We start from the raw sequence: 16,110 nt of genomic DNA, 5'->3' as shown, positions 1-16,110 counted from the left end.
ACACTTGGGAATGTAAAAAGGAGCACTTAAAATGGCGTGTTGTTTTTCCTCACACACCTGACTGGGGCCAACTAAGAAAGAAGCATTTACTTTGAGGGAGGCAAGAATCTTGAAGCATTTAGGGTAAGGCTGGCCTGGGGAGGGGAGGGGGTGGTGCAGAACCCTTTGAGGACCTGCAGAAAAACAAAGGAATAGGGACAGGAGAAGAGAATGTCAGAGGTAGGTCCTGCTGCATCTCTAAGAAATGGGGGTGGAAAGTTCTCTTTACTTCGTGCTCAAAGTTTGGAGACTTGGAGTATTAGAACTATGCTGTCTTAGACATAGGCAAACACACAGTCTTTCTTTCCTGCTTTTGAGTCATTTATAAGGTTTCTATAGTAAAACACGCTCTAGGTTTGACACAAGCTACTTACAAAGGAGTTTTGGTAACATCATAACTTTGTCTCGTCAGCATGTATTTTCTAAGCTCAGTGCGTAGCTCATGTGTACCCTCACAGAGCACTTGTCCAGGAGGCTCCGTAAAGCCCTGAATAGGACTCTGAAACCGAACTATATTGCTTGTGAAACTTCATGTAAATGATTAACCACACTTTTTTAATACATAATCATAGTTTTGCGTTTTGGCGGAGATCTGGCCCTTGTTTTCACATCCAAAAAGTCAGAAGTGTAAGTGGAGAGTGTGAGGGGGAATCTCTTCCTTCCCTTTTGAGGAAAATTCAATTTCATGGACTCTTCCCAGCAATATAACCTAAGTTTGGGAAAGTGATAGTTGCTCCAGTTATGGAAAATTATTTTAGTGCTGATAATGTTCCTATATTTTTGCTCAAGTTTAAAAAAAGAAATAACACAGTTTTGTCTTTTTTTCCCCCATAAATAAAGTTTCGTTATCCTGGGATTGGTTAGTGCAGCTTTTCAGAATGTTTATCTGCTAAGCCAGTTAAATAACAACTAAGAAGTAAATGTGTTTATGATTGGAAAATAGTTGTAAGAAAAAGCAGAACCACATTTGGGGCCTTCTCATCTCTTTGATATTAACAGAATTCCTGAGCCTGGTTAAAACCCACTAATTTAAAGACCCAGTGGTTGGCAAACATTTACTGCTTTTAGCATTCAAGTCGCTAATACTTGTTGTAGCACGCCACCTACTGATTCTACTTAAGATTGCTACTAGTGTTGTATAATAGATTTTCTACAGCATCCGTAGTTTGGCATTTTTTTAAAATGATGGAAGTATCCCTGGAGCACTGAGCTGCCCGTGCTTAACAAAAACCACCAAGTCTAGGGACCCTAGTTTTTCCAGTGCTTAATTAAGTTCATTCTCGGTTATGTGGAAGGCACTCTGGGGACACTGCAGTCACTCTTTTTTATTTTAGACTAGAATTCAATACCAGTGGCAAAAGAGATTTGTGTACAGTGGGTGAAGAATGTATAATTTTTTTGACAAACAAAAACAAAAGGCTTATTTGTGTTAGTGTGTTTGGTTTTCCTTCTAATTTGGTTCCTTTCTAGCTTAGCTTCTCTCTGCTTTCATTAAAAGCTCTCAATTATAGAGATAATAAATTTAAAAATTGGCAGACAGAGGTGTGTGTGTGTGTGTGTGTGTGTGTATACACCTCTGTGCCACCTCCACTCCTAAGAAGCTATTTTTACAGTTTGGAATGTGTTGTTCCAGGCACTTTCTTTGCATGTCCTTCACTCCTCGTCCTTCATCTTCTCTGTTGTTTCATATCCTGAGACTATCACTGAAAAAATAATCAGTCATTTCAGAAGCTACCAGATGGGTGGGCAGTAAGTTTCGATTCTATCATATTATATTTGAATTTTGGGTACTTTAAAATTACCCCAGGATGCCTTATGTAGTTAGGAGTTCCAAAATGGTGATATTCTTCTATATATATCTCCATCCATCCATCCCTTCAGTAACTAATTTATTTTGAGGTACAGTTCCAAACAACTAAACATGCCGTTACAATTCTGTTTGAAAAAAATGAACCAGGTTTTGTCAGTACCAAGGCTTTATTAAACCTTATTTTTTCTCTTATGATTACAAATCTTGCAATGTACTCATTTCCTTAGATTTAGATAAAACATAAGAAATTAAAGAACAAAACTGATTTAAGTAATATCTTAAAATAATAAAAGATATAGTGAGTTAATACATCGTTTGTTTATAATGGATTCAGTTTTCTTTGCTGTGGTGTTACAAGAAGCCAATTGATGGCTTTATAAGCTAAATGGTAGAGTTAGAACTTGAACCAAAATGAACTCCACACCCATCGTCTTAATTTTTCTACACTGCTATTACTTGTAGTAAAGGGTGCAAGGTAACATGAGGTGTAAAGCTGCTAGCCTAGCTAGGAAGCTGTTGTGGTGGTGCAGCTGTGAAGTGACAAGACCTTGTGTGAGTTCTCATACAGGATATAGGCAGCTGTTAAATTTTAAACTGAATTGAATCTGAGTTTTTTTGTTAATATTAAGGGAGGGGGATCAATCCCTAAGGTATGTTAGCAAAGAGGCAAATACTAGACATTGCTCCAGAAGTAGGAACCAGCCAATTCAGTGCTACATGTAGAAGGTAGATATCTAGAAATTGTGTGCATATTTGTTGGTATAAATGATTTAGAGGTAAAAGGTGGTTGTTTTTTATATTCATCTCATTTGTGGTATAGCGAAGGGAGGTGTCACTTGCATTTTACCTCTGAAAAGAGGTCTCCCTGCCCCAGAACCTGGATGCAGGTTGCCCTGCCCACTTTGATCTCACGGCCAGGGACTTTCCTTATACACGTGAGATTGTCAGCACTTAGAAGAATGTTCACCAAGACACGGGCTAGTAGAGTGAAACCGATAGACTGAGTTCAACTCAAAAGGCTTGGGGGGGGGGTGGTATGGGAGGGGCAGTTGATGGGAAGCTGCAGCAGATAACAGTGGGTCAGCACTGCTAAATTATCCGGCCTCATTGATGTAAGCAGAAGATCACACATCTTTGTGTTTAGTGTGCTATGGGGCACTGGCAACAATTCTTGGAATAGTGTCCATCTCTGGAGCCACCTACTCTGGGAATTGGTCAATAATAGATCCCAAAATATAAAAGGGGTTTTCATCCTTCATTATGCAATCATCCATGTTTCACTGAGCTCAATATAGAACTTGTTCATTTTCCCACCCAAACCAACGTGATCTATAAATAGCTCCTTACCTCTAATCAAAGAAGTGAACACAAACCATATTTGGGTACTAGTGAACTAGAGCAGCCTTTTGAAGATCAGGATAGTGGTTGGGCAGTAATTCTGTAACGTGAGAAATGCAATTGAATGTTGTACAGATTCTGAATATTTTCTTCTATGAGGAAGCAGTTGGCTTGATGTAGATTAGTGTTAGATGTAGCTTAATATAGAACACAGAAGAGAATGGAGCAATAAGAGAAGCAGAAGAAGAAAATAGGAGGATAGAACAAGGTCAAGACGGACATTTCCTTTATGTTAGACTAAGGATTGCCTTTTCCCTAATGAATGGAAATTGAAGTAAATATCAGAACAAGCTAGTAGTCTTCATATGTAAAAAGTGCTCAGAAAACAATGAGGTGAAAATGCTCAAGACCTGAATAAGCATGTTTCTGAAAGAGAAATACAAATAAATGGTCAATAAAGATGAAAAAAAAAAAGCTCAACTTCATTACAATTTAACTTCAAATGGTTTAGTCTTCATTGAGTCATTTTAGAATTAAAATATTTGTCCTTTTGGGTCTAACAAATTGATATCATTTTTATTTTTTAAGTGATAATGTACATTGCTGGTAGAAATGTTGGGAAGCAGGTTGTATTTTATTGATAGAAGTAATAGAAAAATTTTACTGGGTAATGCCTCTAGTGCTTTGTAAAATGTGCATGCTTTTCACCTCAAATTCCCTGTTAAAAAATTTAAACTAATCATTAATCAAGAATGCACAAATTAATTAAGATCTTTACATAAGTATAGGATGCTCGATGCTGTTGAAAATAATGAAAATTTAGAAATAACCCAAGTGCCCAGTAAAAAGGGATAAATTAAATTTACCTATTTGCACAATGGCACACTGAATTTGAGGATGCAGAATCATACTTAATGAAAAGAAAGCAATGTCATAATAAATTGTTACATGAAAAAGCAGGTACTGAATATTATGTATAAACTTTGATCCCATTTAAAAAGATTTGGAAAAATAAAAGCAAAGATATTAACGATGATTGGCTCTTATTTTCTTTTTCGCTTGCCTTATCCCCCTCCCCCCTTCCTGTTTTTTCCCTATAATAAACATAAGGAAAAAGGAAAGATGTTATAACATTCCTATGTAATGTGAGCTTCTATTCAGTTGCACATTGATCTTAAGCAAGCTTTGCTGCTTAGAAGGGCTGTACATACTGTTCCAAAATGTCAGGGTTTATATATTTGAGTTAGAAATGCAGGTTAGTTCTCGTCTGGTTATACCCATGAAGTATGGTTTTAATTATATAAATAGGTAAAGGGAAATTTCCCAGGGGAAGGGAAGGGAGAAGAGGGGTAAGAGAAGTATTATATCTTACTTTAACTAGTTTATGTTAAAAATAATAACCCTTTTTTAAAAAAATGAATAAATAAAATAATAATAATAACCTTGACATTTAGATGGACGCCTTGTTTTGTTTTCTAGACCAAACACCAGAGCACCTTAGAAGGTTTAACTAAAAAGAATGCTCATGTTTGACCCAGTCCCTGTTAAGCAAGAGGCCATGGACCCAGTCTCGGTGGTAAGTTTTCCCAAATTGAACACTTCTCCTTGTTTATTCCAAGTGATAACATCATCGTGTGTTATTCCTTAAAGTTACTCATTATTTGACAAGCATTTGATAGGCAAACTTTTCCCATAGTCCTAGTAGTAAGTGAGGTGAGCAGCCGTGAACCGCTTAATTAATGTCCCACATCACATGAGATATGATCAGCATAAGATTTGGGCCACAGGAGACTCTGGTCATGACTGAAGTAGGTTTACAAAAGAATATCGGGGAGCAGATGTGACTGGAGCCATTGGGCACCTGCTCCTACATAGGAGGTCCCAGGTTCAGCTCCTGCTGCCTCCTAAAGAAGACAGTGAGATGATGCAACGAACAACGAGGTGCTACAAAGAGATGACACAATGAGGAGACAAAACGAGGAGATACAACAAGCAAAGAGCCAGATGTGGCTCAAGTGGTTCGGTTCCTGATGCCTCCAAAAGAAGACAAGCAGGCACAGCTAGCACAAACAACAAGCAGAGAGACAAGGGAGCCATCTTGCGGAGGGGGAGTAGAATAAATAAATTTAAAAAAAAAAACAAAAAAACTTGTGTTGTGAAAATATGTTAAGAATAAAATATTCTGGTTAAAAACCATGGTTAAACAGCCATATGGAACCAAGACTATATGAGGGATGGCTAAAGAGAAGTTAGGGAGTTAAAGAACTTGGCAGTGAAGATGGAATTTAATTTTGCTTGGAAGAGTCTCTGGCTGGGCGGGAACTGTGTTAATTGTCCTTTTTAACACCTTAGCCCTAAGGTAGCCCATGTTGTATGCCAGATGCCTCTCAATGCTGCTAGGTCACCAGAAGAGGTAATTAGTCCAGGTGTTTATTTAGGTACAACTCTAGTGCTATGGAGATGAGAAATGCGTGGCCACAGAAAGAAATGCTTTCAAAGAAGCAGGGCTAGTGGTTTAGACTTGAGATCTGGTTTAGTAAATAGCAAAGCAGTGCTCCCACTCTGTCTTGCTCTTTTCATCCATGGACTTGGAAAGTATTCACAAGGGGGAACATCTTGGCCTGAATCTTGTGCCTGGTAATGACACGCTTGCAAAATTAGATCATCTTTATGTATTGGCTCTGGAGTTTTCTGCCAAAACCTTTTATACAAAGGTCATTCTGAGGCCCTTGGAACTGAGTTGCTGTGGATATTACTAACCCAGTGAGATCTTTTACCAGTATCTATAATGAGAAGGTAAGTCAGAGTGGCTTTAAGGAAATAACCATTTTATCATCCAGCAGAACTCTTTGATAACTGAGTGTCTGAATATGGTAATATTCATCTTGCCAGAAAATTAAATTATACAATTTCCCCATTAGTTTAAGATATGAACAGATTTTTTTTTTTGTACTGGAGGATATGATTTAATTTATTAACTTTATTTCACTAATCAGTGATGCATTTTAATGTTGGTATGCTTCCACTTCTTTTAATCAAGCATGAAAACATGGCTCAAGAACCTAATTTAAAACTAAGATGAAGATCCACATTGCTAAATTGGAATGATAATTAAGTGGGAAGAAATACACTTTACTGAAAGAGATGGGAAATAAAATAAATGTAAAGAAACTGTATTACTTGTAACTTGTATTAATGTGTGAAGTTAAAATATGTAGATGTCTCTGCAATTGATCATTTTCTCCTTCATATTCTAGTTTTCAACTTCAACTTAGCTTATAAAACTTTAATTATATAGTTTTACCAATGAAAAAGTTTTGGTAATGAATAGTGGTGATGGTAGCACACATTGTGAATGTAATTAACAGCACTGAATTATGTATTTGAATGTAGTTAAAAGGGGAAATTTTTGGTTGGATATGTGTTACTAGAATAAAAACTTTAAAAAACCATTGAACTGTACAACACTATGAACCCTAACAAACTATGAATTATAGTTAAGAGTACAATCATGTAATAATTTGTAACAAAGTTACCCTACTAATTAAAAGTCTTATTAGGGAAGCGGACTTGGCCCAGTGGATAGGGCTGCCACCTACCACATGGGAGGTCCACGGTTCAAACCCCGGGCCTCTTTGACCCAGTGGAGCTGGCCCATGCACAGTGCTGATGTGTGCAAGGAGTGCCCTGCCACGCTGGGGTGTCCCCTGCATAGGGGAGCCCCATGCACAAGGAGAGCGCCCCGTAAGGAGAGCCGCCCAGCACGAAAGAAAGTGCAGCCTGCCCAAGAATGGCGCCACACACATGGAGAGCTGACACAACAAGATGATGCAACAAAAAGAAACACAGATTCCTGGTGCTGCTGATAAGGATAGAAGAACACACAGCAAATGGACACAGCAGACAACTGGAGGAGGGGAAGGGGAGAGAAGTAAATATTAAAAAAATGAAAATAAATTTTTTTAAAGTCTTCTTATGGGGAGAGTCTATAGAAATTCTGTATTTTCTGAATGATTTTTCTGTATACCATAACTGCTCTAAAAGATTATATTTTGAAAAAAGGGTTAGTATCAGTCCTTACAGTGAAGTGGGCTTTTTCCTTCATTCATCAAAACCTCAGTAGAAATATTTGGGGAGTAGTGTTGTGATTATTTTACCTAACATAATTAAAATGAAAAGTTTTGTTACCACTCTTAAATCTTCAAATTTCACGTTTCCTGCCTTCCTAGGTAGAGTATTTTGAACCTGCTTAGTATTCTTTTTTCTTTTTAATTCAGTCTTTGACTTGAAGGTCAAACTCTTTCATTTTTCTAGTCAAGACTGTAAAAATTATATGGCACTGTATAGGACGTTTATAAGATTTTTAATTTTAAATTCCATATATGAATAGGAATATTTTCTCCTGACTCGTCATTTTTATTTTTATTTTTCTTGAAAGGAGAACACAGCAGAAGCAATCTGCTTATTTTGTATTTTGCCATAGTTTACAGAAAGTGAAGAAATGTCTTTTTTTTTCCCCCTTACTGAAATAACTCTTGTGCTTTCAGGCAGATGGTAAAGCTTTTGATTGCCCTGTTAAACTTTGCAAGAATGAGGGGCAGAATTGGCAGCCCTCCCAGGTCGGGCCTTGAATCTCTGCTACATACTAGGTACCTGATGTTGGCAAAGCCACCACCAACCTGAGCCTTCATTGTTAAAATGTGTAAAATTGAAGATTTTAATCTGTAAAATATGACACAGCATGTATATATAAGATGCACATGTAAAGGAATTGCTTTTATAATATATTTCCCAAGGAGGTTGAAAATTGAATATAATTCAGGATGTGAGAAAGAAAGCAAATTGTTAAAATGTACCCTTTCTTATTCCATTCCAAAAGATGACTTTTGAAGAAAATGTATTCCCCCCCCCCTTTTTCTTTTCTTAATGAAACTTGTCATCTAACAGATTGAGAAGTACTTAAAATCAGTAGTGTTTTCTGTACTCTTCTAACAGAATCTTTTTCATGGTTTTTGAAGCTGGTAGAAAGAGAGCTTTCTACTTTTGTTTGCACAGAGGGCCTTGCCATTTGCTGCTTCCAAGAGTGTATGTTTATAAATGAACCATACCTTCCTGCACTTGGAGCCCCATCCTTGCTCTGAAGATTCCTTTGACTTGTTACCGCCCTGTCACAGAGGTTCTTTTTTTTCTTAGTAAAGAATGACATAGAGACTTAAAAGATTTAATAGAGACTTAAAGATTTATTTATTTTTATTTATTTCTCCCCCTTCATTGTTTGCGTTGTGATCTGCTTGTCTTCTTTTTTTAAGAGGCACCAGGAACCAAACCCGGGGCCTCCCATGTGGGAGGGAGGTACCTAATCACTTGAGCCACCTCTCCTCTCTGTTTTGTTGTGTCTCATTGTGTTTCCTTGCTGTGTCTCTTGGTTGCGTCATCTTGCTGCGTCAGCTCACCGTGCCAACCGCTCACATCAGTTCACTGTCTTGCTCATCTTTAGGAGGCACCAGGAACCAAACTCAGGACCTCCTGTGTGGTAGGCAGGATCCCAGCTGCTTGAACCACATCTGCTTTCCTATTTCATCATTCTGTCACTCCATTAACTTAAGCTGTTTTGTGACAGAAAACTCACCAAAACTATTACTAATTTTTTTAAAGAAGTATTGAGGGAAACGGCTGTGGCTCAATCAGATGAGCTCCCATCTACCATATGGGAGGCCCTCGGTTTGCATCCCAGGGCCTCTTTGTGAAGGCAGGCACACCTGCATGCTGTGGAACACCACCTGGCCCACAGGCACCACAGAGAGCCGACTAGCAAGGTGACGCAACAAAAAGGGAGACAAGTGAGAATACAGAAGAGTCCACGGCGAAAGGACACAGAGAGCAGACAGCAAGCAAGCCACAAGCGGGGAGGGGAAATTAAATAAATACAGACACAGAAGAATGTACAGCAAATGGACACAGAGAGCAGACCACACAAAAAGCCAATGGGGGGGGCAATAAAAAATGTATTGAAATTCTCACTTTAGTATAAATTGATAGAGCTTTGGGAAATGACCCAAACCCTGTTCCTTTTCCCTTTCCTAATTAAAATGATTTTATTCAAATGAATTGGTATTATTATCTTAGCCTTGTTAGTGGTAAAAAAAAAAAAAAAATTTGCTAAGAGAGTACGTTAATTCATTTCATTCATGCATCAACTATTTATTGAACATCTCTCCCAGGCCCTCAGCCGACTTACATTCTAGTGAGTGGAAGCAGTCAGCAAAGAGACACAATGTGGACATGTACACATTTGAACACATACTACAACAGAAGAAAAGCCCTTAATTGTTCTTTTTGGAAATCCCATTGCTCTCCTTGATGGGGTGAGGGTGGGGAGGAGCCCCTTGCTTGTGTCTTATCTTCAGAAACTTCTCTGTTCCCCGGACAGAGGGCTCCCTTGGATGAGCAGCTTGCTCAGGGGGCATTAGATGTCCATCAGATGTGGTCAGAGGTGCTTTTTCTGTGAGAAGTCTTGATTGTGACCATCAGAGCCCATTACAGTGTGAGAAGGGAAAGGAAGGGGCTCCTAGGATGATACTATGTGTCAGCATTGTATAAGGCCCGTTTTATATGTTGACTCCAATTTTACTTTTACCTACCCAACCTTCTGGAAGGTGGATATTCAATACAACCTTCACAGTTTTTGCCGTATCCCCATAGCACCTGCATTTCTAATATTTAGTTAATAATTTTTCTTCTTGTATAGCATTGGCTTTTTTTTTTTTACACTAAATTTATTTTAAAAGGGACTTTTCCGTTGCTACTCTAAAAAACAAAGTTGTCACTTACATGTTAAACACATAACAATGGTGAAGGTAGCATATGTTTATCATCCACCACCTATAAGCATTTTAGATACCACAGAGGGACGTACCCTCCTGCTAGGAAGTTATAACTGAAAGATAGATTATTGTGGTATATATAGAGAGAGAAAGAAAGGACATAAGGAAACAGAATATACAACCTTCACAATGAGAAACTGACATCAAAAGCAGGTGAAAGGAAATACAATACAGTTTGTGATAGAAAGGTCTACTGCTTGGCCACACAATCTCCAGTATTCTGATGCTCAGGAGGCTTGCAATAAGGACCAATTGCCTGGAATTTTAAAAGCAGCACAGGTCATTCTCAGGGATAGCCACGGTGGAGATTCATCCAGTCTGGGCTCAGAGTGGTGTCAGTATTAATCCGAGTCAAAACGGCTACTCCACAATTATCGTAATAACTCGCTATAGTGGCCACTAGGGGGAGGTCTCAACAGTTAAAGTGCATTTAGGCTGCTTCATTATAAGCCCCATGAGTGAGTGGGCTTGGTTGCATCATGACTTAGTATTACCTCAGAATCACAAAAGCACAAGATTGTAGAGCTGGAAGAGTCACAATATGTCACTTATCCTATGATCTGTAAAACATTCAAATACAAGTAATTTTCTGAATTTTCTGCAAATGGGCTTGACATCACTAGATATTTTGATTTCCCTTAAAAGCCTCCAGCTAAAGAAAATGATGTTGAGTTTAATTTTTATAAAAGCATGCCGCGAATATTTTTATTTTAGCTAAAGAATAGAAGCAATATTGGTGATTTGCATGGCCAAGGAGCATGCCCACTGATTTTTATTTCATGCATGAAATTATGATGATTGCTTTAAAGCTGGTAGGCACAAGTTAGATTTCATCCTGATATTAAAAGAATAAATTAGGTCACTTGTGGAACAGATCATACATTTGGCAGAAAACAGACCATTTTGTGTCACCTCCAGCATCTTGGAGAGAACACTGGACCTCAGCCAATCAAGAAACCCCATCAGGAAAGCAATGTGATTAGTTTGGCTTGTCTGGTTCTTGGTCATCCCCACCATTGACTCCTGATGAGAACCACGTTCTTTTCGGAAGGTCTTCTGTTTTATAACCTGTTGTAGAGTTTTGCCAGGTATCAGCCTCAACCTTAACAATGGACATGAATTAAATTTGATTTTCCATGTGATATAACATTTGTTAGGGCCAAGTATGTGTCTAAATCTAAACCATCTTCTAAAATCCACTTACCGGAAAGTGCCTTGGTTAATATTTTCGTTTTCATTTGTTTCAAGCAAATGCACTATTTCGTCTGTTTACGTTCCCTTTTTTTTTTTTTTTCTATTTTGCTTTTCAATAGTCATACCCATCTAATTACATGGAGCCGGTGAAGCCCAACAAATATGGAGTCATTTACTCCACGCCGTTACCGGACAAGTTCTTCCAGACTTCGGAAGGCCTTTCGCACGGAATACAGATGGAGCCGGTGGACCTCACCGTGAACAAGAGGAGCTCACCGCCTTCGGCTGGGAATTCCCCTTCCTCGCTGAAATTCCCATCATCGCACCGGAGGGCCTCGCCCGGGCTGAGCGTGCCCTCTTCCAGCCCCCCGATGAAGAAGTACTCTCCCCCTCCACCTGGGGTGCAGCCCTTCGGCGTGCCGCTGCCCCCGGTGATGGCTGCCGCGCTCTCCCGGCACGGCATACGGAGCCCAGGGATACTGCCGGTCATCCAGCCCGTCGTGGTGCAGCCCGTCCCATTTATGTACACCAGTCACCTCCAGCAGCCCCTCATGGTCTCCTTGTCGGAGGAGATGGAGAATTCAAATAGTAGCATGCAAGGTAAATTCCCCAGCCGATCTGGGTGAGGAAGCAAAGAACCAAGAGCTGTTGAACTCTTAAGAGGCAATATTCCTCCTAGAATGCCTGAGGCATTTCCTTTTTATTTGAAATGTTGATACTGAAGAGCTTCCAAGAATCGGGGCTGTCCGATTAATACCATTAGACGATTGGTTTCCCTATTTAATTGCCAACTCTGGGATAGTAGGAATCTTGCCTTTTATAAATTGCTTTATTAAATGCCAGCATGGCTGTAGGTACAAAAAGGCATTTAGTAAATACTTTTTGATCATGGTGATAGCTAATGGCTTTTAAAAGCCACCCTGTTGACATCCGGTTACAGGCAGAGGACAATGGGATTGAAAGGCTACAGTCAGAGGGAAGAATCTTTTCAGAGCTGGTGTGGTAGAAGTCCTGGCCCCTGCTGAAGTTTTGCCAACGACAGATTAAATACTCACACAGCAGTGTTGTAGATAGTTGCCGTGCAGTGAGCTTTTGAAAGTGGAAATTGGCAAATTGTAACATCGAGTGACTTTACTGTTTTTATTTTTTAGTACCTGTAATTGAATCGTATGAGAAGCCTATATTACAGAAAAAAATTAAAATAGAACCTGGGATCGAACCACAGAGGACAGATTATTATCCTGAAGAAATGTCACCCCCTTTAATGAACTCAGTGTCCCCCCCGCAAGCATTGTTGCAAGAGTAAGTATAATTAGGTCTACCTGGCATTTGCATAGTAGTGTGCATCTTGGAGACTGAGTGGAAGCAGGAGCTTCAACAGTGATGTGGTGTGGATTGCCAGGAATGCTTGTAGTATGTGGCAGCCACTGGTGTCCACTGATCAAGATGGGAGAAACTGTCCAAACACAGTGTACCCTCTGGTACATAGACAGCATTTACATTGTTTCCAGTGAAATGGTCACCCATGATTTTGCCACCATAAATTTTTTTTTTTATCCTTCCGGGCCATGTGTGTATATAATTTTCACATATTGTAAAAATTAACATGGATTGGATGTGGTGTTCATGATATTCCACTTAAGATTGGATGGTGAAAACTTTTCATGTGGTCTCACAAAGGCTTTCCCAATTGTCACTTCTAATAGTATATACCATTTCTTGGTATATGTCAAGCCCAAGAGAGACACTCCAGAACAAGTTCTGGCAACAGTGATGGCACCAGAAAGTTACCCATCCAGCTCAGAATAGCCGAGCATTGAAAGAAATCTTTGATTACTGGTCTTTTAAATCATATGTGCCCATAGAGTATTGAGTCTCCTGTCGAGCTGCCATCGATGGGAAGGTTACACATAGCAGTTAGCATCAACAACCTGAGTCGTAGTTCGTTTTAGGTCTGCCTTGCTGTAATACGATGGTGACACATGCAGATTAAATAACATTAATGAGATTTGCCACTGTAGATGTGCTTTATTAGTACCAGTGATCACACTGTCCCATGTTTGTAGTAGCTAAGAAGATGGCTTTGGGCTCCAACATCTCGGATCCCAGCTCTGCTCCCTGCCATATTCGTGGCTTTGGCTGGTCGTTCAGTCTTGCTACCCCAGTTTCCTCTTTACTTTCATTACTGGTTGTCATTATTTTTGCTGCTGTAATTATCTTGTGTTCCGGTGCTTTCCACATTGGATTCTGTGGCCAGCTTCCTACTGCAAAGGCAACAACCGATTGTCCCTGCAGAGTCCCTTCCGTCATCTCCAGCCTGAATTAATGCTTTGCCCACCATTCTGCCTTATCGTCTCCATTCCATTCCCTCACACAATTAAGTCCACAACAGAATGTGAATTTTCTGGTTTTAGAGCAGCTTTTCTCTGGGACTATCAAATATATTCCAGTTGCATCCGCATCCAGCCCAAGTAGGTGCCCCTCACAGCAGCTCACGTGCTAATGTCCTTTGCACCAAACTGCAGTCAGTTTTTATTGGTTGTGAATCTTCTTACCCAGCCACATCAGCTGGCAGGGCGAGAGGGGCTCCAGTGCAGTTGTCCATCATTACTCTTCGCCACTGGGAATTATTTCCTTTCATTCTCCCATAATAAGCATGTGGGAGTCAGCAAATACAGAGTGATGAGCCGAGGCCTTGGCGGTGCTCACGCTTCACAACGTTAGGGCTTTTGTGCTTGATCCGCTGCTTCTGGATGAGGGCTCTTTTCACCATTCTGTCCATGTCTAACCCCCTGCATCGGTGGCTCTTGCACTCAGGTGAAGGGAAAAATAGGACAGCTAAACAAATGTACAAATCTTGTAGGCTGCGTAACTTCTGTTTGACAAAGAGGAGTGTCTTTTCTCTGAGAATGTAACCGCTAAGATGCAGTCACTTGTAATTGTTCCTGTGTAGTTGACGAGCCAGGTGCTATAAGACTAAATATAGCTCGCTGACCACAGAGAGATCCCATGTCTAAAAAAGGGTCATTCCAAAGTCCAGGTTACTGTGAGTTACAGTGTAACACATTACAGGAGATTGGAAGGCATACATACATGGAATGCTGATGAAAAGAAGATGTTTTCCAATTTTACTAAGACATGGTCTTTGATGATCTCAAGCTCAATGGCTTTTAATGGTTAACGGTAATAAGTGCATTTTAATGCTGACAAAAGAATGCATTTTGCTCCTCAAAAATTCGACATATTAGCCACAACTGGGACATGTACTCTGCAAGTAATTCTCTCAGAGGTGTGATTGTCATGTCTTGGAGAATATCTGGTAGCAACCTTTATAGGAAGCCAGCTTGCAGGAAAGAATCACTTGAAACCAAACCAGTAGCATTGCCATGAGGCAGCCCCACTTCTTTCAAGAAGCAGACTTTGAAATACAGCTTTGAAGGCCATTTGCTTGATTATAGAGATAACAGCTTTAGAATCATTTTTAAAGGCACTCAAATACATATCAGATTTATTTTGTTTTGTAATTACATATATATATGAAAATGTATTTAGAATAAAAATTCTAATATTAACTGCTACCATTTTATGTACATTACTCATAGCAGCTTTCTGAGATCATACTGTCTTCAGCCCCATTTTACAGAGAGGAAACTTGGCACAGAAAAAATAAGGACCTTGTCCAGGGTCACAGAAGCTAATCAGGAACAGAGCTGGAATTTAAAGTTGGAGTACACAGCCTTTCAGTGTACCTTTATGTATAAAATGAGCAAATGAGATGAATTTCAAGCCCATAAAAATCAGATGACTGGGAGAGACTTCTAAAGTCATCTAGGATATCTTCCCAGCATGAGATAAATTTAACCATTTAGTTTTTTCCCCTGTACTTCATTTCCTGATGTTCTGTTCTTAATGAAGACAAAATATTTCCATTAAATGAACAGATTACTTTTTTCTATTTGTTGAAGGACTGTAAATTAATAATTCAACTTTATAAAAACTGCCTATAAACCTCTCACTTCTTTATTTTCTTTGATATATGTCTATATGTATATAATTAAAGTCCTTGTTCTTTTTATTTCTATTTCATATTCACTTTTCTATGTATATAAATTTGACTATTTTATTCTGTATCCCCCTCAAGCCATCAGGGTAGGAGGTGAAATGATACTCAAAACTAACAGCTTTCTTTGCTAATAATAAAAAGTGTGAAAATAAGTCAGGTCATTTAAAAGAAATGTACCTTGCATTGTTTCTCTAGTCCTTTATTAGCCTGCCTGGGAAAGTATAAGAAGTTTTGATAGGGGACGTACATTTACATTTTTACCAAGATAAACAACTTTCATTTCAGGGACCCCCTTTGATTTTTATGGCTAAATTTTATTATGCACTTATAACTCACAATTCTATTTTCCTTTTCACCAACCTTTATCTAATTCTTTGGCCTTTTTCACCAACACAGTTTTCTACCCATCCACCCTTGCACAAAACATTCATGTTATTTGGAACATTTCAGGGCTGGTAGGTTAAAGTCTTCCGTTTTAAACCAAGAAGAAATCTTCCATTACAGTCAGAGGCCAACCACATAAACTTGTGATGTATCCCGTGGTTAATCCTTAGGAAAGCAAGTGAACAGATTAGAACTTTTTAATTACATTAATCCGCAGGGGAAGCTTTAAAGCTCTACAGACTTTTCCCAACTATTTCCCATCCACCTTTCTTCTCTTCCACCTCCCTTTCTCAAAAAGGGAATTCAGAGTGATGATGTTTAACGTGATTAGATTTCGAGTCCACCATAGGAAGGTGTGCAAACAGGAATGTGAGTCTGGAAGGTAAGGACGGTGCCAG

At 39.2% G+C, this 16,110-nt stretch overlaps 1 protein-coding gene across 1 annotated transcript in view; it reads left to right on the top strand.

Moving 5' to 3' along the window:
• The window catches only part of KLF3 (KLF transcription factor 3), a 32,479-nt gene that overhangs the window by 9,730 nt on the left and 6,639 nt on the right, over window positions 1-16,110 (top strand). Inside the window, exons 2-4 of the mRNA XM_004459372.5 lie at window positions 4,667-4,763; window positions 11,385-11,865; window positions 12,417-12,567. Of these exons, the coding sequence (XP_004459429.1) occupies window positions 4,707-4,763; window positions 11,385-11,865; window positions 12,417-12,567 (689 nt within the window). The 5' untranslated portion in view covers window positions 4,667-4,706. The remainder of the gene's footprint in view (window positions 1-4,666; window positions 4,764-11,384; window positions 11,866-12,416; window positions 12,568-16,110) is intronic.

The sequence above is a fragment of the Dasypus novemcinctus genome, chromosome 1, assembly GCF_030445035.2.
Source record: "Dasypus novemcinctus isolate mDasNov1 chromosome 1, mDasNov1.1.hap2, whole genome shotgun sequence".
NCBI classification, from domain to species: Eukaryota; Metazoa; Chordata; class Mammalia; order Cingulata; family Dasypodidae; genus Dasypus; species Dasypus novemcinctus.
This window is presented reverse-complemented; position numbering and strand designations above follow the sequence as displayed.